The following is a 24,075-nucleotide window of genomic DNA, read 5'->3' on the forward strand; positions in this document are numbered from 1 at the left end:
ATCCGATTAAAACTCGGACAATTTATATATCTTTTATTCATAGATATTTGTAAGAAAGTACTATTTATTTCATCATGTAAAGGCAAGAAAACTCCGTTGTGTTAAAATTTAAAAGGAAACATTTTTTTCAATAACAAATTAGGGCTCGTTTATTTAGTCAAGCCCGATTTAATCCCGTTCAAACTCGAACTTAAACTCGAAATGCAAACGAGTACGTTTGTGAACAAAGCTCGAACAAGCCAAATTCTTAACGAGCCCAGCTCGAACAAGATTTTTAAAAGCTCGTTCAAACTCAAGATAGTTCGAACACGAATAATACTTATCAAGCTTAGCTCGAACAGGCTGAAACTCGGCTCGGCCCGGATCGTTTGCAGCCCTACTGACACAACACTAAAATACGACCAAAACTGGCATAACACGAACATGAAGAAACTGAAAGAATATACAAAGTGGACACGATACGACACGTCACGTCACGTCACAAAATCAACTTGAACATGACCCATTTAGATAAAATGGTCAAATAATGAAATTATCCTACATTTTATATAGTTTATGTGAATAACATGAAATTGACACGGGATCAAACACGATCATGACACGACACAACTTTTTGCTAGCTCTATGTAAAATAGCTCTAATTTTTTTACTCATAGAGTTGACGATATCAATAATTTCAAACACATCTTAAAACCATAAAATAAAATTCAAATTAGTTAAAAGACGGGAGTACTCCGTAATAAAGGACAACAACACTAGCAGCAATGCACACTAGTCAGAGTAGTCACTAGTGTAGTACGATATGATAGATCTTGATAGTCATACATATCGGCATAAAGTCGCAAAGTACTTTAGCAGAGGCAACACCCACAGATTACATTTAAGAACTTTCTACAAAAACAAAAATAAAATCAGGTCCCACTATTTGTGTTTGATTTGGTTGGTGTTAAAGAGTATGCAAAACTCCAGCAATTAAAGCACCCACGCAACTCATAACTTAACCTTCAATTCTAACACCTAAAATATTACTTCATTAATCAATGCATGGGCCTCTCTGCCCTCAGCTAGCTAAAGTGTTTTTTTTTAAAAAAAAAAAAACATATAAGCAAATCTCAAGCAAAGTATCTAGCAGATTATTCACAGAAATATAAAATATCAGTTGGTAATTATGAAAGTGTGAAGAAAAATATCACTTTTATATTGTACTGAATTAAGATTAAAGATGATGTCTATGTCCGACCACTGACCACATATAAGTTATATGTAGAGTTCGTTCTAAAACTAATTGGCAATAGAAGTTTCCCGCTGGCATACTCGTGTATTGATCATCCTCCTTGTTCTTCAATGTGGGACAACAATTCACATGTGGGTTTTCCTTAATGATCTTCTGGTTGATATTAGCCTTCCTTAGGGGCCCTATCTCAAGGAATTTTCCTCATACCAATCAAATCCTAGAACCTTGATAAGCCAGGGAGCCTCCAAGAGACCCTAGTAGTGAGTTAAATACGATCTCAAAGTCACAAGTTTCCAACTCCAATACTTAGACAATCAGTATATCACAGACTTCACAGTAATATGCTTGGGCTTGGCTATACATTTTGAAGTACTCAAAACTGAGCTCCATCACATATTATTAAACACTAGAAACAGCAGAGTAGCAGACCATGTTTCACCAGAGCCACACCACAGCACCACCATGAATATGTTGGTGTTAGAAAGATAGGGCTTAGATCACCTGAAAATTGAGGGAAAGGAAGTACTTGTATAGTTGAATGAATCTTTTGCCCCTGATACAGTTTGACTGTTCTTGCACCAATCGATCGACCACAAATTAAAAGCAGTATAATTTTGTACAATTTACAGCTCATCAGGCAGCTAGCCTTTGGCAACCCTTCTTGTTGTGGCTCATGAGTACTATCTTTACAGCAACAGTCAAATTCCAGCCAGCCTTGCCACAATTTTGCAACTAACCTTTTGCAACATGCCTGCTGGAAAGGAGATGAAGATTAGGTGCTAGTGAAAAAAAGTGCACAGATTTTGATGCAGAATTGCAATTAACCTGAATACAAGCATAGTTTAATTAGAATCTATGGATTAACAGCAGTGTGCCTTACTTTTAATCAGATTCCTATACATCTATATGCTAACCTTCATCTCTGAACTCTCATTTGTTGGCTTGTAGCAATGTCTTTGTGTCGTCCATACTATTGCTCCAAAGGAAACTCTTCTGTGCATAATAAAAATGAAAATGAACACCGTTGCAGCGTTGCTTCTAAAACACAAGCAAACAACATCTTTATATGGGCAAAATTTTTACAATTCTGTAACTCTAAAAATCTGATGTCTACATTCAGCAGACAATTAGATGTTTAAGAGAACGACCTTTAAAACAAATCCATCAGGGTATTTTCTGGAAAATCAGAGGAAGTAATAAACTACTCCTATTAAACTCTACATAGCAAAGTAGCATTGTACTCCATAGCATTCACAGACAACAATATTGACGCATACAAAAGACATATAAGCACATTTTATGAGGTTCTACCTGGCCCATGGTCCACATTAGTTCTTCCTATGACTTCAAAAGTGATGAATTACCTCTGTCAACAAGGCTAAAACCTGGCTTCTTGTAAACCCCTTTCCCCTTCATCAACTTCCTCACATTTTGGACTTCCTGCCACTCTTCTCCAGCCGCATGTATGTTTGACAATGTCACAAGAGCTCCAGGTTTCTTTGAGGCTACTTTCAAAAGATCGTCTGCCATTTTTTCAGCTAGGTCTTTTCTTCCATGTACACTACACCCATTGAAGAAAGCCCCAACAATTGATTCTGTAGCTTCCATTGGCATCCTTTTGATCAATTCATAAGCTTCTTCTACATCCCCAGCACGACATAAAAGGTCAACAACACAAGCATAGTGCTCTTTGTTGGCCTCAACTTGATATATATCTTTCATGGACCTAAAGATTTCCATAGCCTTTTCAACTAGCCCACCATGGCTGCAAGCTGAAAGAACGCAAACTAAAGTCACTTCATTTGGCTGAAAACCTTGTTCTTGCATTTCTTCAAACAATCGCAGGGATTCATGAACAACACCATTCTTTCCAAGGCATCCAATTATAACATTCCATAAGGCAACATTTCTGACACGAGTTCCTTCAAATACAGTTCTTGCAGCTTTGAAACTTCCAGATTTTGAGTACATGTCAATAAGAGCACTAGCCACATAGACATTGACATCAAGGGACAGTCTGTATATCAAGCCATGAAGTTCCCTTCCTCTTTGAACTGATCCCATCAATCCACAAGCTGGAAGCAGCCCAGTTACAGTCACATAATTGGGTCTAATTCCAGCTACTAACATGTCCCTAAACAATTTTAGAGCCTCAAAAGGTTGATTGCTGCGAGAAAAACCAGAAATTAATGCATTCCATGTAATCAAATCACAACACAACCCTTCTCTAGTCATTCGAGAGAAAAGCACAAGAGCACCATCGCGATCTCCACTCTGAGCATACCCATTTATTAGGGCGCTCCATGTGAAATCATTTGGCTCCAACCCTTCCAGCTTCATCTGCTCAAACAATCCAATTGCTTCATCAAGTTTCCCTACATTACTATATCCAGAAATCATGGACGTCCAAGACGCTACATCTTTACACAATATTCTATCAAAGACCCTTCGAGCATACTGCATCTTACCACATTTACAATACATATCAACCAAAGCATTGCAAACTAACACATCACATTCAAAACCCATTTTATTCATCACAGCATGAACTTCCATTCCCTTATTCAAATCCAACAAACCAACACAAGCTTTCAAGACGAACGAAAGTGTATACTTATTAGGTAAAGTTCCCATCTTTTGCATCAAAGAAAAATACCCAATTGCCTCCTCACAATTTCCATGAAAAGCCATAACCGAAATCATCCAATTAAAAGCAAAAACATTAGGGTTTAACATTTTATCAAACAGTTGGTGTGCATACCTAAGATTACCACAACTTGCATATACACCCAAAATCTTTGCATCCAATGACATTCTGGACATATCAATCCCACTTATTATCAACATCCCGTGAACTTGCTTGGCTAAATTTGATGATTTTGACTTCGTGCATCTCTGCAAAACTGAGCAAAGTTCATCATATGACAACTTATATGGCCTAAACAATGCTGATAACTTCATAATAGCTTTGTTTTCGCTAGATTTTTAAAATTTCTGATAAAACCAAGAAAAATTTATCTGACAGTATCTCATTTAAGCGAAACCAAAAAAAAAAAAAAAAAAAAAAAAATGTTGAAATACGAGAGAGAAAATTTAAGTTTGGCGCCATACATTGATATATAATGAAAAAAAGGTATTTAAACGACGCCTGAGAGATTCGAACTCTCGCGGGGAAACCCCATGTACTTAGCAGGCACACGCCTTAACCACTCGGCCAAAGCGTCTCTTATTGATTGTTATCTTAAATTAAAATTATTATTCAAGTTTTCTGCTTCAATTTCTCAACCTAGCTTGATTTGTACTATGTTTGGGTTGACCCGTTTAACCCATATTTCAATTTATATCTCCCTCCGTTTTATAACAATCGCAACACTTTGATCGACACATGCACAACTTTCATCATTAATAATTGTAAAAATATATTATTGAGAAGTATAAAACTTGATTTAAAGAAAATGTACCTAAAAGCTAATCCAAAAATATATTACATGGCAATATATTTTTTTTATAAAAATGATAAAAAAAAATAGAGTCAAAGTACACATATGAATAGTGCAAAAGTCAAAGTGTTGCGATTATTACGAAACGGAGGGAGTATCCGTTTAAAATTTTTTAGAAAACACTTAAGAATAGTGGGATGACAATTATATTCTTAAAATGTTTGTTTACCTATATACCCCTATTAATATGATGTTAATTACTTATACGGTTTTTAAATAAATTTGGTCAAAAAGCTCAATCCAAACTCACTATTTTCACGTCAGGCTATTAAGCTGGATCAATTTTTGCTAACCATAACGATAGTTTGAATTAGTCTCCATTGTACATTAAACAATGTTAATTGTGTTATTACACTAGTTCTACATGAAGCAAGCCTCAATTAATCTCCAAAATAAACAAATGGTGTTTATCATGGGATTTGGGGATAAAAATTGATTTTTTTTTTTTGGTGCGCATTAAAATTGAAAAATGAGGGTAAATTCAAGTTTCACACTGCGATAAATCTGTAAATATAATCATTTTCTTTTATTTTTTAAATGATAAAATGAAAATAATAAAGTGACACACAAATCAATGCATAAATTTGTAAGAGGAGATAAAGTGAAACGTTAATCTTTGAGATTAATTGGGGCCCCCTCGAAAAATGATTTTAGTGTTAGTGGTTTTAGAGAAAAGTTGCCACACCAATAGCGATTTTACCTATATAGTCCTAAACTCACTCCGGTTCCCTCTAGGTTTTCTCCTTGGGAGGGTTTTTTGGTTTCCTTTAGGGTTTTCCCCTTGGGAGGGTTTTTCTAGCCTCCATTGCTAGATTTTTTCTGTTTTTTTTTTATTATTTTTATTTTTAAAAAGGTTTTCCTTTACACTTCTCCTTTTCTCTCTTTTTTTTTCATCTCTTTTCATCTGGTCTCAATTGTAAATTTTTGTAGAAGCTTCCACTGGTGTTTTTACCGGTGGTAAGCCCTAAAAACTTTTTAATTTCTTTCAATAAATGGATCTCATCTTTATGATGATGTTTATCCTATTAGGCTTAATTTCTTTGTTTGTTCGTATGCCAAAGATTGAAGATTTAGGGTTTCATAATCTCTGGAAGTATCTAGAAGCCCATATGAGGTTTATCACCCAAACAATCATTCATCCGTGGAGTCGAATTCGTGCTAACTCACAGATTGTATTGTTTCGGATAAAGTTTTTTATTAAGGCGATCGTTGGTCGAATCTGCGATGTAACTAGTTTTAAGGTGAATTGTACTTGTGTTGGAATTTTAGATTTTCTAGAAATTGTTTGTGAGTGCCGTTTGACCATCTTTCATTAATAAAAGGAAAATTTACAAATGCAGCCATTTAAAGTTAGTATTTTGCAAATTGCAACCATTTGAAAAAAAATAAAATTGCAAATTGCAGTCCAAAAGTTGTTATAAATTGTAAATTGCAACCTAATTCAATTTTTTCATCGGTTTGCATGTCGAAAAATGTTCGGTTAAGGTTTTAGTGGCCATTTTAAATCTTAAGGGACCAAATTGAGCTTGGAATTGGCAAAAAATTAACGTAAGTGCCTCGTTTTTACAGCAAAAAATAGTTGCCCACAAATTGATACATTTTTGTTACGTAAAATGAGACACTTTCTTTATTTTTTTTGCCAATTCCGAGCCCTTAAAAGTTTAAAATGATCCTTAAAACCTTAACCAAATATTTTTCAACACGCAAACCAATAAAATAGTTGAATTGGGTTGCAATTTACAATTTAGAAGAATTTTTGGGCTGTAATATGCAATTTTTTTTTTAAATGACTGCAATTTACAAAATACAAACTTTATATGACCGCAAATGATAAATTTCTTTAATAAAATCTTTTTTCTTCTTGTCAAAATAAAATAAAATAAAAAATAAAATAAAAATATAGCGATTTTACTTATTTTACCCCGTCTATATTAACACGGTACACTCTACTAGTTATAATTACTCAAACACCCTTACACTCATTTTCCTTGACTAACGGCCCAATGCTACCCAAATTGGCGGTCTCCACCACCGAACCCTTTCAACCACCACAAACTACCATCTCTCTAACCCTAAAATAACAACAACTTCAATAGTTCAATTGATTGTGAACCAGACTTCATTCCTAAATTGGGATCATCAGATTAACGAAATTATACCGGAAAAAATCGCCGGTTGCCGGAATCTCACTTTCCCCGACCTAATTTGAAGTGGTGAAGTACAATTACGCGCCATTACTGGAGAGATTAAAGGAAAATGAGATGGTAATTTGGTGATGATCTTGTGATGCAGGTAAATGCTGCCTAATTTTCGTTTTAAAATTCATTTTCATGCAATTTTTGTTCGTTGATGCCCAATAATTTTGCTTTAACATGTAAATGGAGTTGCTATTATATATTGATAATAATTGTTTGTTTCTTAGGTTCCTTTCCCTGCGTTTTTGAGCCTTTTTTTTTATTTTTTATTTATTTATTTATTTTTTTTTTATGCAATTGTTGTGAATTTGTGATGTTCTTGTTTCTAATGATTTTTGGTATGAAAAGCATCTTCTGAATTATAATCCTACGTATATTGCTCAATTCCGAAAATGGAAGTCCATTTTAGTATTTTAATTTTAAAGCCTCATCTTGTAGCTACGAGTTAGATTGAACGAGAATTAGACAATGTAGACAAGTTTATCAGGCTGATAAACTTGTAATGTTTATCAGGGGGTAAATTTGTCTTTTCCTGGGTTAGTTGGGGGTATTAAAGTAAAAATAAAACATAAAGCTTCAACTGATAACTGGAATGAACTTCAATGGAGGAATTCGAGTTTGCTGAGGATGCTGAACTGCTGACAGATTTAATGGAGGAATTCGACCTCGATGACAGCTTCAATGGAGGACGGTCATCCTTACCCTTTAGGGTTGACCATACCCTAAATTTCACCCCTTCTTATGATTTGGGATGGTGGTTGTCGTCGGTGGGGACGAATTAGACGAAAGAGTAAGAAGATGGTGTTGGTGGTTGTTGTCGGTGGTGGCGAAAGAGGAAGAAGATGGTGTTGGTGGTGGTTGTCGGTGGAGATGAAAGAGGAAGGAGATGGTGTTTGTTGTTGGTGGAGGTGAAAGAGGAAGCTTCAATGGTAGATATGAGTAGGAAGAAGATGGAAGTAACCTATTCCACTTGAGCAAAACGGTACATTGCAATCTATAACTAATACTAAAATAACAACCGCTGACCATCATTTATTTATCCGAATTGTACACGTGTCGGTTTTTCTTTCAATTTTTTTCCGCCTAAACTTATTTTCTCTTTCTCATTTTTTTATGGAAAAAATAAATATTGACTATAAAATACAATGCAAAATACTATACATTAAACTCTTCACAATTTTTTTAAATAAACCTTTTGACAACCCTTTACCCAATGAAACATTATTTTATGCTTTTTTACGGAGTATTGTTTTACATAGCTCTGTTTTTTTCATTATATTCGTGCATTGCACAGGAGCTAATTTAATATTAAATTAAAAAGACACAAATACCAAAGCTCCCAATTTACAATATTGCCACCCGATTAACGTTATCAGGCTGATTAATCAGGCCAGCTCAATTATCACAGTTCACAGGGGCAAAAGTGTAAGTACCAGTTTCCAAAACCGCAACTTGAAATGAAACTTGATTATCACGGAGATTGACCGGGCAGCCTCGTATGGTAATAGAAATAATTAAAATTAACCTTTATACCATTATTACTACTGATTCAGAGATGGGTTTTTATTGTAGAAATGGGTGATACATGGTGAGAACTAGTAAAGTGTAACAAAGTACATATGAAAAATAATACTAGAGATTATAGGGTCTTAAGGTTGAGTGGTAACTGTAAACGAGGTAGGACAAGGTGGGCTAGCTACTTCGGCCATACCCTCAAGCATCTGTATAACCCTTTTCATTGTACGTCGGAGGCTTGGGTCTTCCTGGATGCACCAAAGGGCAACCATTACATACCTTTCTAGGTGCAGTGTGTCATTAAGTGCTTCCGTGTCACCATCAACAAGGTATGCTAATGTGTTAGATTGGAAGCAATCGAATGCCCAATCGGTCAGAATAGCTCCCTCCTCACTGATATCCATGCACACACTTCTTCGACAACATATGATCTCCAACAACAAAACCCCAAAGCTGTACACATCCACCTTTATTGTTACTGGTTTGTTTCTGAACCATTCAGGAGCAACGTATTCTTTTGTGCCTCGGATCGCAGTATTTGTGTGGGTCTGGTTTAAAATCAAAAGCTTTGCCAATCCAAAATCAGAAATACGGGCATTATAATAATCATCAAGAAGTATATTCTGCGGCTTTATATCACAGTGGATTATTTGTGTGCTGCATTCCTCATGCAAATACAAGAGCCCCCTTGCAATCCCTTGCGCAATTTGAATCCTTGCAGTCCAGCTTGGCCTTAAATCACCGAAAAGATAATCTGCCACTGTACCATTGCTCATATATTCGTATACCAGTAACCGCGGATCCTCTTCCTTGCAAAATCCTATAAATCGAACTAAATTCTTGTGATGAGTCTGACCAATCACATTCACTTCAGCTTTAAATTCCTTGTCAGACTCTTTATATACCCGATCTAGTTTTTTGATGGCTACAATTATTGGATATCCTCCTGCTCTGATCTTCCCTCTGTTAACCGTGCCAAAAGCCCCCCCGTCCTATCTCTTCCTTGAATCCATCTGTCGCATCTTCTAGCTCTCTGTAGCTGAAGCAATGAACACTGCTATATTCACTAAGAGTTTTCCTCTGATGTTCATCAAGTAGTCTGGAATGCTTGTTATTATACATGAAAATTCCCAAAACTATAGCACTTAGCAGAAGGAAATTAACTAATATAGAACCACCAAACAGGGCTACAAATACAGGATTTCTCTTGTATCTTATTACTTTATCTGGAGGAAATGTAGGGTTGACTAGGCTGTTCGAACCATTTCTATTACCCACCTTAAGCCAAACTATCCTATTTACTCCACCATAGTTTCTTCCATTGGAGAGTGGCAGCCTCTTCTTCCAACATGTTTGTCCATCTTTACTGAAAATGGCAACAGCACAAAAACAATCATTCTGACAAGAACTCTTGCAATCGTCTTCAGTAATAGTTTGAAGATTTGCATAGTCTGATGATGGCCAATCAATATTTTGAAGCTGTTTTAGCTGATATCCATTCTTTGTAGCACCCTGGCCATACTCATCACAATCATATTGCGGGAAATTTGGTTTGCAGCTGCTATATGTATCATTGGGATCCATCAGGGAATAATATGGTGGGCAATCACATCTCAGTCTGTTGTCCTCACCTATGCTGCATATGCTGTTATATCCACATGTGCCACTGCCAGGTGTTATGGCAGTTGACGCGCATATGTTATCAGGGAGTGACTTAACACTGGACCAATTCACAACTTTGTTGGCTGCAAAGATTTTCGGGTGATTATACCATCTCAAGACCCCATCAAAATCCAGTGTTACTCTCTGATAATTAGTCTTATCTGAGACTAATATGCTTGCTGGAGTGAGATCAAACCTTGAACCATTCTTGATCTCTATATACAAATCCCCTGATTCGCTGTAAATTACACTGTCACCAGCATTTTCTGGGTTTGTTTGATTACCAGTGTAACTCTGATAGGAAGGATGATAGGCAAACCCAGTTTCTAGGTCCCTTGTATTTAGGACTAGGTTTCCATCATCCTGAAAGCGTAGTTGGAACTTTCCTTGTGTATAATTTGTTTCTGATTGCCGGGAACTAATCTAACCCCCTTTTTCAAAATTCTGGGTAGGAAGCAAAGTATCTGTAGGATGGTCAAAGCTTTCCCAAGCTGCATCATCTGTATCACTACTTTTGAGCATAAAATTCCCAGTATCATTCATGAAACCATAATTAACAGTTCTACCACCACTTAACTTATCAGCGGTATTCCATAGAGGAGTTCCTTGAGGATCACTAAGAAATAGGCCCTCATTAGCAGTTATTGTTACTGACGATCCCAGGTTAACGGGGTTAGTTTCATTTGCATACCAAACTATGGTGTCAGGGATCTTAGCGTACCAGATGGCAAGCAAGAAGAGATTGTTGTTGTTAGGCAATTGATGAAAGCCAAAGGCAAAATCGCCCGAAGGGGAAAGCAATAGAGAGCCATTGCTGGTGGCTGCTGTGAGAGATTGGCCAACTGTTAATTTGCCACCATTTTGTGCAGTAATGGATGACGATTGTAGAAGAATGAGCGTGAAGGCGATAAGGATACAAGATGGAGGCCAATAGGCCATGCCATTGCTAAAAATATTTGACTTTTCACACATGGGAATATGGGATGGATGATATTATTGTGAGCCAAATGAAATTATTGGCTTTATAACATTTGTTGTGGGCAGTAGAAAGACTTTTCTATTGTGAAGTTAACTAAAGACTTTATAGTGGGATTGAAATAGTGCTCTTTGACGGTTCAGCTTAAATGTGGAGCCCCGCTAACGTTAATATTTGTCTGTTACCTCCTTTCTTCTACGGTGATTAGTCCAAAGAAGGAACTTCCTGTTTCTAAGAGCTAATTTTCAATGCTTTAAGTTAGGTGGTTGATTGAATGATACATGCATTGCTGTCTGTTAATGAGCTTTCTTTACGTTACTTCCGATGCGACAGCTTAATGTTAGAAAAAAAGGTTCATGGACTCGTTTTGTAAGCACAGATTTGCTGATTTGAATTTGACCCCTAGTTGATGAATGGTGCCCATAAAAAGATGGACCAGAGATCACGCTCCTTTTCCTTATTTGTACTTGGAATTTTAAGGACGCGTACACACAGCGTTTAAAATTTATACTACTCTAGGATTCTTATTCATTGTTGTTTGTAACATTGAAATGTTGTTTTGGTGAAGATTCCAGGAAAGATACAACTATGTCACTAGCTATGACATTGGTAATTCCCGTAAAGAAAACTGACATTGTAGATTTGATGAGATAACGTGCATTGACCTGTATGTTTATTTTTTAATTATGCAAACTACTGTCTCCTTAAAATTGAAGGCATATAGGTTCATGCTTGAATGGTATATTTATCTTTCCTCTAAACAGTTTGCGCTGTAGTGCTGTTTACCGTTTCACTGTGTGAAAACAAAAATTTAATTTTTCGTTTTGTATTGTTCTCTGTTTGTAGATACAAGGAAATATTATAACTAGAGAAAGGCTGCATCAGTTAGAGAGAAAATAATGTACTGCAACATACTGTATAAGACAGTTGTTGCTAATTACAAATATGGTAGTTTTTGCAGTCCCTAATTCTTCTACAAAAGTATAAGGTTTAAAATTGTTCCAAAGATAAATAGAATTATCTAACATGGAAAGAAAATGTATATATCATGCTCAGAAGTTCAACAAAACAAAAGTAAAAATAACCAGAAGTTAAACTGTAATGCTTGAGGTTCCAAGTGTTCTATCATTGGCTAGTAATTGAGTATGAGGGTGGGTAAGGAGGGTTTGGCACCTGGACAATGCCTTCAAGCATCTGTGTGACCTTTCTCATTGTTGGTCGTAGACGTGGGTCTTCCTGGATACACCAAAGAGAAACCATCACAAACCTCTCCAATTGTAACTTGTCATTGTGCACCTCCATGTCATCACTAACCAGAGACTCTAGTGTGCTAAATTGATAGCAATCAAATGCCCAATCTGTCAGAATTTGCTTCTCCTCTTCCATGAGCTCTAGGCATACACATCGTCTACAACATATGATCTCTAATAGCAAAACCCCAAAGCTATACACATCCACCTTTGCTGTAACTGGCTTGTTTCTAAACCATTCAGGGGCAACATATCCTTTTGTCCCTCTGATTACAGTAGTTGTTTGGGACTGATTTAAGTCCAACAGCTTCACCAAACCAAAATCAGAAATACGAGGATTTAGATTGTCATCAAGTAGTATGTTCTGGGCCTTGATATCGCAGTGAATGATCTGGGAACTGCACTCTTCATGCAAATACAAGAGCCCCCTTGCAGTTCCTAAAGAAATTTGAACCCTGGTTGTCCAGCTTGGTCTCATATTACCAAACAGATGATCTGCTAAGGTACTGTTGCTCATATATTCATATACAAGTAGCCTCTGATCTTTCTCCTTGCAAAATCCTACAAGCCGAACTAGATTCCTGTGGTGAGTTTGGCCTATCACATTTACTTCATTTTTGAATTCCTTATCCGCATCATTGAATATTTGATCCAACAACTTTACTGCAACATAAAATGGAGAATCTTTCTTACCTATTATGACTTTGTAAACTATACCAAAACCCCCTCTTCCTAATTCTTCCTTGAACTCATTTGTTGCCTCTTCAAGCTCATGGTAGCTGAAGCAATGGACATTGCTGTACTCCTTAAGCATTTTACTAGTTCTGACATCAACCTCTTGTAGCTGCATCTTCTTGTATATATAGTAGAATCCCAAACCCATGGTACTCAATAGAAAGAAATTAACAGAAATAGAGCCACCTAACAGAACTGAAACAACAGCACTGAGTGCGTTGGTATAAGAATAACCGTTGCCTACCTTAAGCCACGCGATTCTAGTCACTCTACTGCCATTCATCCCATTGAAGAGTGGTGTCTTCTTTTTCCAACACATTTTTGTGCTTCGTTCATAAATTACAGCAGCGCAAAAGCAATCATCGAAACAAAAACTCTGGCAGGACTTTTCACTACAAGGACTAAGTATGGCATAATCAGCCTGTGGCCAATCTGTATATTGTAGCTTAATTAGCTTATATTTACCCTTTGCCGTTTCTTCACACTGATCCATCTGGAAATCTGGTTTGCAGCTGCTGAACATGTCATGAGGATCTATTGGAGAATAATTTGGTGGACATCCACACCTTGGTCTGCGATCTTCACCGATCCAGCAAATGCTGTTATACCCGCAAGCTCCACTGCCAACTGTTGAACCGCCAAAACTATCACAGATATTGTCTGGAATCAATTTTGTTGTTGACCAAACAGCACTGCTTTCCTCGGTAAAAGTTCTTCTGTGGTAATACCAGGTGAGAACTCCATCAATATCAAGAGTCATTCTGTGATAATAATTTTTGGCTGGTTTTAACTGATTTGGTGTGAGATGAACCTTTGCGCCATTTTTTAGGAGGATAAACATATGCCCTGATTCCTCATAAACCACCTTCTCACCTGAGTTGTATGAATTTACAGTGTCAGTGGCGTGACTGATATAGTAGAAATAACTATAATTGTAGTTTGTAGCTGGGTCCCTGGTATTAAGCACGAGCTTCCCATCATCGAGGAAACGCATTTGAAACCTCCCTGTTGTGAAACTAGTTTTTGATAACCGAGAATTAACCACCGAATTTGAGTCCATGACCTGGGTTGGCAGCAAGGTGTCTGTAGGATGCGCAAAGCTTTGCCATATTATCTCATTGTCTGTGCTTCTCTTGAGGGCGAAATTTCCGGTATCATTCATAAATCCATAGCCTACAAAACCAGACAACTCATCCAAGGTACTCCAAAGCTGACTGCCTCTTGGATCACTGAGGACTAATCCCTTTTCAGCAGTTAGTGTTACTGTCGATTCTTGGGGAACGGGGTTACCTTCATTTGCATGCCAGACAACCGTGTTTGGGATCTTTGCATACCAAACAGCAAGCAAAAACAGATTTTTGGTGTTGGGTAATTGATGAAAACCAAAGGCAAAATCACCTGAAGGTGAAAGCCATGAAGGGGTATTTATGTTGGCTGACAAAGAGGTGCCAACTGATATGTTGTTGGCACTTCGGTCAGCAACAATGGATGATTGCAGGAGGATTAGTGTAAAGAAGGCTAGGTGAATAGATAGAGCCCAAACCATTTGCGAAACTATTTGGAGCATTGCTGATTTTTACAAGCAGTAGGGGAACATTGATTGTATATCTGTAAGCCAGAATTTTATTCAACTCCAGAGTCAAACGAGTCTTCCAAATTAGTTGAAAAATATCATCTGGAAAAAATGCTTTGTGGTCCCTGCCGTTACCTTCAAGTTCTAAGTGCCCTCATCGCTCAAATTAATGTTGATTTGCTGATTTTTCATTTTTCACACATCTATAAACCTCCCTTTCTGAACAACTTTCATGACTAAAAGTCGAGTCTTTTTTGCCCCACCAAGGAACATATATTTTCTTTTGTGAGCCTAACAAATTTTCTTTTCACCTTTGTGGTCGAGTACTAAACAAACTTGATCAACTGAAGTGTGACAGATGTTCTAGTAGAAATATAAGTTTTTCTGTGACCACAACTAGCAATATGTGTTCATTTCATTTTCTGAAATGTCTTTTTGATTTATTTAGCAATTTCTCTGAGAGAAGGATCTTAGGATGAAGGGGAGGCATGAAGAGAAAAATCTTGACTTAAAACACTGTAAAATAAGATAGGACTTGTGTAACTGATATGTTAATATTGTTCAGAATTCTAGGTTGAATTTTGTTGTTTGATATGTCAAGGGTGAATGGAGAAGAATTCACTTGGATGACACATGGGATTGACATCTTGTTCATGTAGCCAACTTCAGTTTTGTGGGACAAAAGCTATAGTATTATACAAGTAGTTATTGTTTCTTCTTGGATTCTAGGTCTCATTTTCCCCAATCATTAGCTACTTTGTCCGTCTACTTTGCTGTTTCATTGTGTGGATTAAATTATAGCTAAAGTCTAAAGCGGTTGTGCTTCCACGAAGGCAAAGTTGTGAATTCAGTTATTTTGCATGAACAGAGGAACACTAATATGTGATCTTCAGGAAGATTTTCTGGATACTTAGCTTCCTGCAAATTTTCTCTACCGAGTCCTTTGTTTTCTTACTTGTGCAGCGAGTTTATGCTCCTGTAACTGTAAAACTACATTTTGTAAATGAAGAGGGGGTATATGTTTGAGCTAATTTGAACTATGTCGCAATTTTAAAGCCTCTCCATTTGGATAAAGCTGGTTTGAATGTTCAAGTCTTTTTAACATTGATACATATGCTAAGCGTTTACTTTCTGTGTTAATTATGTCTGTGGTTCAGGTTGCAAAAAGGAGGAGATTCCCAGGATTGTATCATGTATGTGAATTTGTGTCTCCTTCAATTCGGTATTGGTACCTTTTCAGGAGAAACTTCATGCCTGTCTGCTGTTGTTGGAAGTTCTCTCACCAGTCACTAGTAAGTCTTAATGATCTTAGGGCATTTTTTTTTAAAAATCACAATTGCTGTATACAGCACGGGTTATGAAATAACGAGGCCATTAGTTATGGCAAAAATATAGTAATAAAACTTAAATGCAAATCATGGTTTAGGGTTTTAGGTAGATCATTATCTCCTACATTTCTTCAAACAATAGGATATTGCTTAAAGCAGGTTTCTGGGGAAATGCACTTACTAATTTTGCTAACGAAATTACAAAGCAAATTTATTTCTATGGAAATCATTCATAATCACACCAATACTTGAAATCAGGTTTACTCCTAAATTTTACATAAAACAAAAGTGACCAAGATACATTATCAGGGGCCTTTTGGGCTGTTTTAATGTTGGGTGGTAACTGAAAATGAGGCAGGACAAGGAGGGTTATTAGGCACTTCAGCAAGACCTTCTAGCATCTGTGTGACTGTTCACATTGTTGGTCGTAGACTTGGATCTTCTTGGATGCACCAAAGGGCAACCATTACAAACCTCTTTAACCGAATAATGTCCTTAAGTGCCTCCATATCATCATTGACAAGTAGATCTTGTTTATTTGATAGGTAGCAATCGAATGCCCAATCTGTCAAGATTACTGCTTCCTCTTCAACTAGCTCCATACATACGCTCTTTTGACAACATATGATCTCCAATAAAAGAACCCCAAAGACATCTACCTTCACCGTGACTGGCTTGTTCCTGAACCATTCTGGAGCAACATAGCCTTTGGTCCCTCTGATTGCTGTATTTGTATGAGTTTGATTTAGAACCAAAAGCTTTGCCAACCCAAAATCAGAAATACGAGCATTATGAAATTCATCTAAAAGTATATTCTAGGGTTTTATATCAAAATGAATGATTTGGGTGCTGCACAACTCATGCAAGTATAATAGCCTCGTAGCTGTCCCCTGAGCAATTAGAACTCTATCTATTCAGTTTGGCCGCATATCACCAAATAGATAATCAGCTAAGCTACCATTGCTCATATATTCATATACTAACAACCGCTGATCCCCTTCCTTGCAAAATCCTACAAGCTGTACTAGATTCTTGTGATGTGTCTGACCAATAACATTAACTTCTGTTTTGAACTCTTTAGCAGTGTCGGATGATACTCGATCTAACTTCTTAACAGCAACACAAATTGAAGGACCACCTCCTCTGATCATGCCCTTGTAAACTACACCAAAAGCCCCTCTTCCCAGCTCTTCCTTAAATCCATAAGTTGCCTCATTTAGCTCTTGGTAGCTGAAATAATGGACGTGACTATACTCTCTCAGTGTTTTCCTCTGGCCCTCATTAGACGCTTTTTGTTGCTTCTGATGATAAATGAAGAAAATTTCGAAGCAGGTTGCAATTGAAAGTAGTAAATTAACAGATACTGACTCTTACCCAAGGACTCCTTTTGTTCCACAAAGTTCTTCTTTGATTTGCTGGTCTATATCATCAGTAGTTGACTGGAAAATTCTTATAAAATTATAATGTCATCAGGGATCTTGTTTACCACCACCAACCCCATCAAGGTGTAAAGAAAATAATACTACTCGTGAGTCGTGACACGGCTGCTAAGACCAAACAGCGTAACCAAGTTAAGAAAAATAGAACTTGTGTTACTGACTCTTACCCAAGGACTCCTTTTGTTCCACAAAGTTCTTCCTACTTGAGTAGTTGCAATTACATTCAACTTCATTGGTATGTAGATCTATAGTATGCATGGATTTGGGTAGAAAATTGTAGAACGGAGGGAGTTATAATAATACGTACTCTTAGAGTTTTTCAATGTGTCTGTATGTATTCAGCCGTTCAAATAATGCCAATGCGGAAACAACCAGCATGTATTATGTTCCTTGTGAAGCAGAAATCTGTACCAATATTTCCTCAGAAGAACCTCATGCATTTACTCAGCCAGTCAGTATTACAAGTGTAAGGAAAGCTAATTACACACTGTTATGGCCTATTTTAGAAAATGTGACACCATTGTCCTAACATCCTACAATAGTGTTCCATGACGGTTATTTTTGGATGGAGTGAGTAAAAATTTCAAAATTTTTAGTATTACTAGATGACTTTCGTTACCTTAACATTTTTCTTGCTTGTGGACCACGATGCTTTTTCAAATATGCTAAATTTGTCTTTAATGAGTCTGCTTAATAGCTTATCTAGTTATCTTCTTCTATTGTTTATTTATTTATTTATTGTGGTTCAGATGGTGACGAAGTCGAGTCAACGATGGGCTGCCACCAGCCTAATCTTCTTGACCAGGACTTTTGGTTGAGGAGGAAATCACCTATATGCGTACAACTCCTTGGGCGAAGGAACTTTATGTTGAATAAGATCATTCATTTTGGTAAAAATATTAACTCATCTTCTGAGTATTTATAACTTTTAATCTTCTAATGTGCAATGAATAAATAGCCGGACTTTTCTTCTTGATGAGTAGGGTATTTTAAGGGAAAAAAAATAGAGGTCAAGAAAATACTAAAGCCTAGAACAGTAGAACTGTTATAAAAGGCATGGTTGTTGCTAGCCTTTTTCTCAGGTTATACTTAAAAATAGCAAAAGTTGACAAACGAAATAGTTGGATTAATGTTGAGCTTTTATGAAACATTTTAAAACACAAATCACGTTAATGTTATCATTTAATAAATGGGTTGTTTTAGTGACCTTAGTTTTGAGCTTTATAACCCAGAATCGATTCTATTATGCTATATGAAACAAGTAGATTTCCTTAAAAAAAAAAAAAGAAAGGATGTTTTTGGACATTATTCAGTCACACCATTGGTTGATAACGTTTATATAACAAAACTAAAGATACTAAAATAAATGTAACCAGAATAAATACATACTATATATGAGGATGTTTAATTTTGGGTAGTAACAGAAAATGAGGTTGGACAAGGAGGGTTATTAGGCACTTCAGCAAGGCCGTCTAGCATCTGCGTGACTGTTCGCATTGTTGGTCGTAGACTTGGGTCTTCTTGGATACACCAAAGGGCAACCATTACAAACCTCTTTAACCGAATCATGTCCTTAAGTGCCTCCATGTCATCATTGACAAGTACATCTAATTTATTTGATAGGTAGCAATCAAACGCCCAATCTGTCAAAACTGCTGCTTCCTCTTCAACTAGTTCCATACATACACTCTTTCGACAACATATGATCTCCAATAAAAGAACCCCAAAACTATAGACATCTACCTTCACTGTGACTGGCTTGTTCCGGAACCATTCTGGAGCAACGTAGCCTTTGGTCCCTCTAATCGCCGTGTTTGTATGGGTTTGGTTTAGAACTAAAAGCTTAGCCAACCCAAAATCAGAAATACGGGCATTGTGATATTCATCTAAAAGTATATTCTGGGGCTTTATGTCACAATGAATTATTTGTGTGCTGCATTCTTCATGCAAGTACAATAGCCCCGTGGCTGTCCCCTGAGCAATTTGAACTCTATCTACCCAGCTTGGCCGCATATCACCAAATAGATAATCAGCTAAGCTACCATTGCTCATATATTCATATACTAACAGCCGCTGATCCCCTTCCTTGCAAAATCCTACAAGCTGTACCAGATTCTTGTGATGTGTCTGACCAATAACGTTAACTTCTGTTTTGAACTCTTTATCAGTGTCGGATGATATTCGATCTAACTTCTTAACAGCAACATAAATTGATGGACCCCCTCCGCTGACCATGCCCTTGTAAACTACACCAAAAGCCCCTCTTCCCAGCTCTTCCTTAAATCCATAAGTTGCCTCATTTAGCTCTTGGTAGCTGAAATAATGGACGTGACTATACTCTCTCAGTGTTTTCCTCTGGCCCTCATTTGACTTTTTCAGTTTCTTCTTATGATAAATGAAGTATAATCCAAAACCGATTGCAACTAAAAGAAGTAAGTTAACAGAAACAGAGCTACCAAACAGAACTTTGATCGGAGTTGTCATTTTTCCATTTGGCGTCACGGTAACAAAAGGGTTGAGTGGGTCATTGGACATGTTAACACTCCTTACCTTTATCCAAAAAAAATTGTAGTTGACTGAACTGTCTTTTTTTCCATTGAAAAGTGGTGCCTTCTTCCAACCACCAGAATTACTGCCATATAGACTGAAAGAAGCAGCAGCACAGAAACAGTCTTTCAAACAAGAATCCTTGCAATCTGCCTCGCTTCTAGAATCAACCCTTTCATAATCATTGTTAACAAAATCAGTATTTTGAAGTTGTACTAAGCTATACTCGCCATTCATAGACCTGTCTGCATAATCTTCGCAATTCTGAAGCTTGAAATCAGGTTTACAACCACCATATTGAACATTTGGATCGATGAGCGAGTAGCCCTGTGCGCGTTCACACATTGGCCTTTTATTATCACCTAGGATGCAAAGGTTGTTAGACCCACAAATTCCAACACCCAAATTTGCTGGTGATGATCCTATACACATGTTTTCAGGTAGTACTTGAAATCTGAACCATCCGTCACTAATTGAAGCTTTTGAGGCAGAATACCATATTAAAATCCCATCAGAGCTCAAGATTAATCTCTGATATTGATCTTGTGATGGTGTGTAACCATCCGGTAACATATTATGCACCGACCCATCTTTCCTTAATATGTACATATACCCGGACTCATTGTACACATATCTTTGAGTCTGACCTGGATTTCCTGGGTCACTAATATAATAAGCACTATAGAGGTAGCCGGTACTTAGGTCCCTGGTATTGAGAGCCATGATTCCATCCTCAGTCAGATGGTATTGGAACCTTCCCGTCGTATAATTAGTTTCTGATAGTCGAGAATTAATGCTCCCATCAACTTCCAAAGACTGACCAGGCAGCAAGGTGTCTGTAGGATGATCAAAGCTCTGCCAAACCGGAATGCTATTGCTGCTTCTTTTGAGTGCAAAATTCCCTGTATCATTCATGAAACCATAGCTCACCCAACCACCATCACCTATTAACTCACTAGAGGTGTTCCATAAGTTGGTTCCTTGAGGGTCAGTGAGAACTAAGCCTTCATTTGCAGTTATCTTTACTGATGAACCTCGGGGAACCGGATTACCATCATTTGCATGCCAAACAATGGTGTCTGGAATATTGGCGTACCAGATGGCAAGCAGGAAGAGATCGCCTCTGTTAGGAAGTCGATGAAAACCGAAGGCAAAATGTTTTGAAGGTGAAAGCCATGAAGTGCCATTGATTTTGGCTGTGAGAGATTGGCCAACTGAGATATTGCCACTATTTTGAGCTGCAACAGGCGAGGGTGTTGATTGAAGGATTATTAGTGTTAATAGGGAGAGGGTACAAGAAAGAGGCCACGCCATTGCAAATTTTCTTACAAAAGGGATGGGACTATAGGAGTTGGAATACTAGCATTTAAAGTAGTGATCAATTGGTTCTAATTAAGTTAATGTACTGATAAAAATCTGTTTATGACTAACTTTAAAAATTGTTTGAATCATCGTTAGTTTGAACACGAGTTGATATAAAACTTTGGATACCCTACCCTTGTTAAATTTAGTAGAAGTAACCGAGAATGAGCATGCATTTGTTTCTTTTACTCAACTTGTTTATTATAAAATTGAAAACATATGTTTTCTAGTACCTTATTTTATCTCCTGGTCTATTGAATCAGAAGTTGACAGGAAAGTTCATATAAAACTATAGTAGCATCAGGGATCTTGTTTTACCACCACCAACCCGCTATGGCGTACAGAAAATTAAAGAATATACAACTTGTGGCGCGGCTGCTAAGACCAAACAGCATAATGAAAATAAGAAAAATGCAACTTGTGTCATGGCTCTTGACTAATGACTCCTTGCATTCTTTTTTATTTGTGTGTACTTCTACATTAAGCAGGAAGAAAATTGTAGAACAGAGGGAGTTGTCAATAATATTAATACAATATCATTAGTTTTTCAGTATGTGACATATGATGTGTGTGCATACTGACCTTGATAATTTCCTTTGGTTCAGATAATGTTAATGATGAGACGATCAGGATGTATTATTTTCCATATGAAGCAAAGATCAGTTTGAATACCTCGGTAATTCCTCAGAACGAAGAACCTCATGCCAGTACATTTTCGTTGTCAAATTCTGTGGTTTGTAAGTCTTAACATAATTACATTTCTTCATGGTTTACTAAGTGTTTTGATCACAGCTATGATCCAAAAATATAGGTTATGAACTTAGGAAAACATAGTAAGTGAAGATCCATGCATCATTTGCCTGTCGTATTTCCTTTTAATTGCTATGGACTTATAGGTGTACGGGAAATTCTACATGGTAACCTCATGGTTTTCCGTTTTCTACGTGGAAGACAAAGTTTTTTTCAGCTCTCTTTAGTGGCACTCTGGTTTCACTAATTTGATTTCAGTGGCCTAATTATCATTAAACGGGCTAACCAACTTCAAAATGGCTCATTTTTTAACTGCATTGCTCAAAAAGACTAACCTATCCCTGAATTAATTGATTCCCTCCTCTTTTTATTAATGGCCACTGCAATTGTACTGTTTCCTCTTCCTTCAACCTCCACCAAATCGCAAAACCTAACCTCCACGGAATTCGCTCAATCGTGGAGTTTCTTCAAAAAGGTTCTCACCATGAATTTTCGTGGAGTTTCTCCAAGGAAGAGGGGCGCAATTGATGGAAGTTATAATTGGGTAAGGATGAAGCCCTGCAATTGCAACCCTCCCAAAAACGCTAAGGTTAGGTTTTCAGATTCCATGAGCAATCCAAAGAAGCCATACTACAAATGCAAGTCAGAGGTTGCGGATTTTGGGTGACTGAAGATGATGTGAGTTTTTACGATGCTTCACCAAATTCTGAGATTGCCGCAATACATAACATGGTGGAAGACCTTTTTGTTTGCTGCAAGAGTCTTATGAAGATTGCTATTATCATATTAGTAATTTGTGTCTTTTTTTACCTTAAATGATGTAAACAGGGTAATGAAGGAAAGGGGAGTATCAAGTAGTTCAATCCTAATTAAGTTATGTGATCAGGGTAGTGATGCAATTTGTATGGGTTTTATGAATTGAATGCAGTTATGTAATTCAACCAAGTATAAATAAAAACTCAGTTATGGTACTTGCTTTCTATTATATTTACGTGTACTCCCTAATTTAGTGTAACAGATTAAAAAGTTGCACAGAGTTCAAATTATTCCAACATTCCATAAAGCACTCAAGATTTAAATGAGATTGCATTAACATGAAATTAAAAGCCTGTGGCAATTAATCAAAACAAGACATATGATCAAGTCAAAGTACAGATCATATATAAGCCTTTAGTTCAAAAACCAAAACAAAGCCAAGCAATTGCACTGTCATTTACAAAAAAAAAAAAAAAAAAAACCCCCAACTTGGTCTTAGTTCAGCAAGCTACAGGACATATTAGACTTTGTTCTTCCTTTCCCATACTTCTTTGACCTAGTAACAGGTTGAGTGCTTGGACCTTCAAATGCTTGATATGAATGTTGAGTTGTGTTAATGGAGGGCTGTGGTTGAGAAACACACTGCAATGAGCTTCTTGTGAATCTTCTAGGTGGGTTTGGTGGGTTTGATGTGGAGGTACTCTTTGGTGCATTGTGTGTAGTGGACTCAGAAGTTTTCTTTGCAATTCTCTGTCCATCCCTAGCACTTTGCTCTGTTGCTGTGAGTCCACCCTTACATGTCTGTTTGTTGTGTCCATAACACATACATCTCTAACATTGGACTGTTGTAGACCTTTTTCCTTTGTCTGGTTCATCAGGTGCCCTCCTTCTTTGTCTAGATGGTCTACCAATGCCTCTTTTCATCTGTGGTGGTAGTATTATAGGCATATCAATCTCTGCCAGTGCTCAAAATTTGGTACAGAGTGTATTGAGTTGGCATAAGCTTACTTATAAGTTTAGACTGAGAACCATGTGCTGCAAAAATTGTATGGGTTCAATCCAGCAGCCAAGATTGCTCTAATTGCATGTTTGCAAGGCAAACCTGAAATTTGCCATGCCCCACAGAGACATGTCTTTTTGTTTAGTGACACAGGAAGCATAAACCTCCCATCCTTCACTTCATATTCACCCTCCTTTGACTGATAAGCTTTGCATATTCTTGATTCAAAGGTCAACCTCTTTATTCTCTTTAC

General features: G+C 37.1%; 3 protein-coding genes, 1 long non-coding RNA gene, 1 other non-coding gene and 2 pseudogenes across 8 annotated transcripts; 1 reads left to right on the forward strand and 6 right to left on the reverse strand.

Annotated features, from left to right (window-relative positions):
* Positions 1-1,097: 1,097 nt before the first annotated feature.
* LOC110736146 (pentatricopeptide repeat-containing protein At5g15300-like) lies at positions 1,098-4,597 on the reverse strand. Of its 4 annotated transcripts, none has more exons than XR_002514206.1 (3): positions 2,599-4,597; positions 2,149-2,227; positions 1,098-1,985 (listed from the first exon to the last, which is right to left on the reverse strand). XR_002514206.1 is itself a non-coding variant. In XM_021916299.1 (2 exons), the coding sequence occupies exon 1, from the start codon at positions 4,193-4,195 to the stop codon at positions 2,573-2,575; it is 1,623 nt and encodes a 540-aa protein (XP_021771991.1). In that variant the 5' UTR covers positions 4,196-4,597; the 3' UTR covers positions 2,148-2,227; positions 2,546-2,572. The 4 variants fall into 4 exon arrangements, 1 of the variants encoding a protein (XP_021771991.1); XR_002514204.1 differs by having other exon boundaries at positions 1,098-1,988; XR_002514205.1 differs by having other exon boundaries at positions 1,098-2,059.
* TRNAS-GCU lies at positions 4,377-4,458 on the reverse strand. The gene has a single exon. It is a non-coding gene; the product is annotated as a tRNA-Ser (tRNA).
* Positions 4,598-6,686: 2,089 nt separating the features above from the next.
* LOC110736151 lies at positions 6,687-23,037 on the forward strand. The gene is made up of 4 exons (XR_002514208.1): positions 6,687-7,026; positions 15,798-15,932; positions 18,157-18,297; positions 21,922-23,037. It is a non-coding gene; the product is annotated as an uncharacterized LOC110736151 (long non-coding RNA).
* Positions 7,042-11,277, reverse strand: LOC110736147 (annotated as a pseudogene).
* On the reverse strand, positions 11,948-14,970 carry LOC110736149 (G-type lectin S-receptor-like serine/threonine-protein kinase LECRK3). Its single transcript, XM_021916301.1, has one exon. The coding sequence runs from the start codon at positions 14,632-14,634 to the stop codon at positions 12,208-12,210; it is 2,427 nt and encodes an 808-aa protein (XP_021771993.1). The 5' UTR covers positions 14,635-14,970; the 3' UTR covers positions 11,948-12,207.
* LOC110736150 lies at positions 15,959-17,446 on the reverse strand (annotated as a pseudogene).
* LOC110736148 (G-type lectin S-receptor-like serine/threonine-protein kinase RLK1) lies at positions 18,777-21,912 on the reverse strand. Its single transcript, XM_021916300.1, has one exon. The coding sequence runs from the start codon at positions 21,266-21,268 to the stop codon at positions 18,812-18,814; it is 2,457 nt and encodes an 818-aa protein (XP_021771992.1). The 5' UTR covers positions 21,269-21,912; the 3' UTR covers positions 18,777-18,811.
* Positions 23,038-24,075: the final 1,038 nt, after the last annotated feature.

The sequence above is a fragment of the Chenopodium quinoa genome, unplaced genomic scaffold, assembly GCF_001683475.1.
Source record: "Chenopodium quinoa cultivar QQ74 unplaced genomic scaffold, ASM168347v1, whole genome shotgun sequence".
NCBI lineage: Eukaryota > Viridiplantae > Streptophyta > Magnoliopsida > Caryophyllales > Amaranthaceae > Chenopodium > Chenopodium quinoa.

Coding starts and splice junctions, on each gene's coding strand:
- LOC110736146 (XM_021916299.1), bottom strand. CDS start 4,195: ATGAAGTTATCAGCATTGTTTAGGCCATATAAGTTGTCATATGATGAA.
- LOC110736149 (XM_021916301.1), bottom strand. CDS start 14,634: ATGCTCCAAATAGTTTCGCAAATGGTTTGGGCTCTATCTATTCACCTA.
- LOC110736148 (XM_021916300.1), bottom strand. CDS start 21,268: ATGGCGTGGCCTCTTTCTTGTACCCTCTCCCTATTAACACTAATAATC.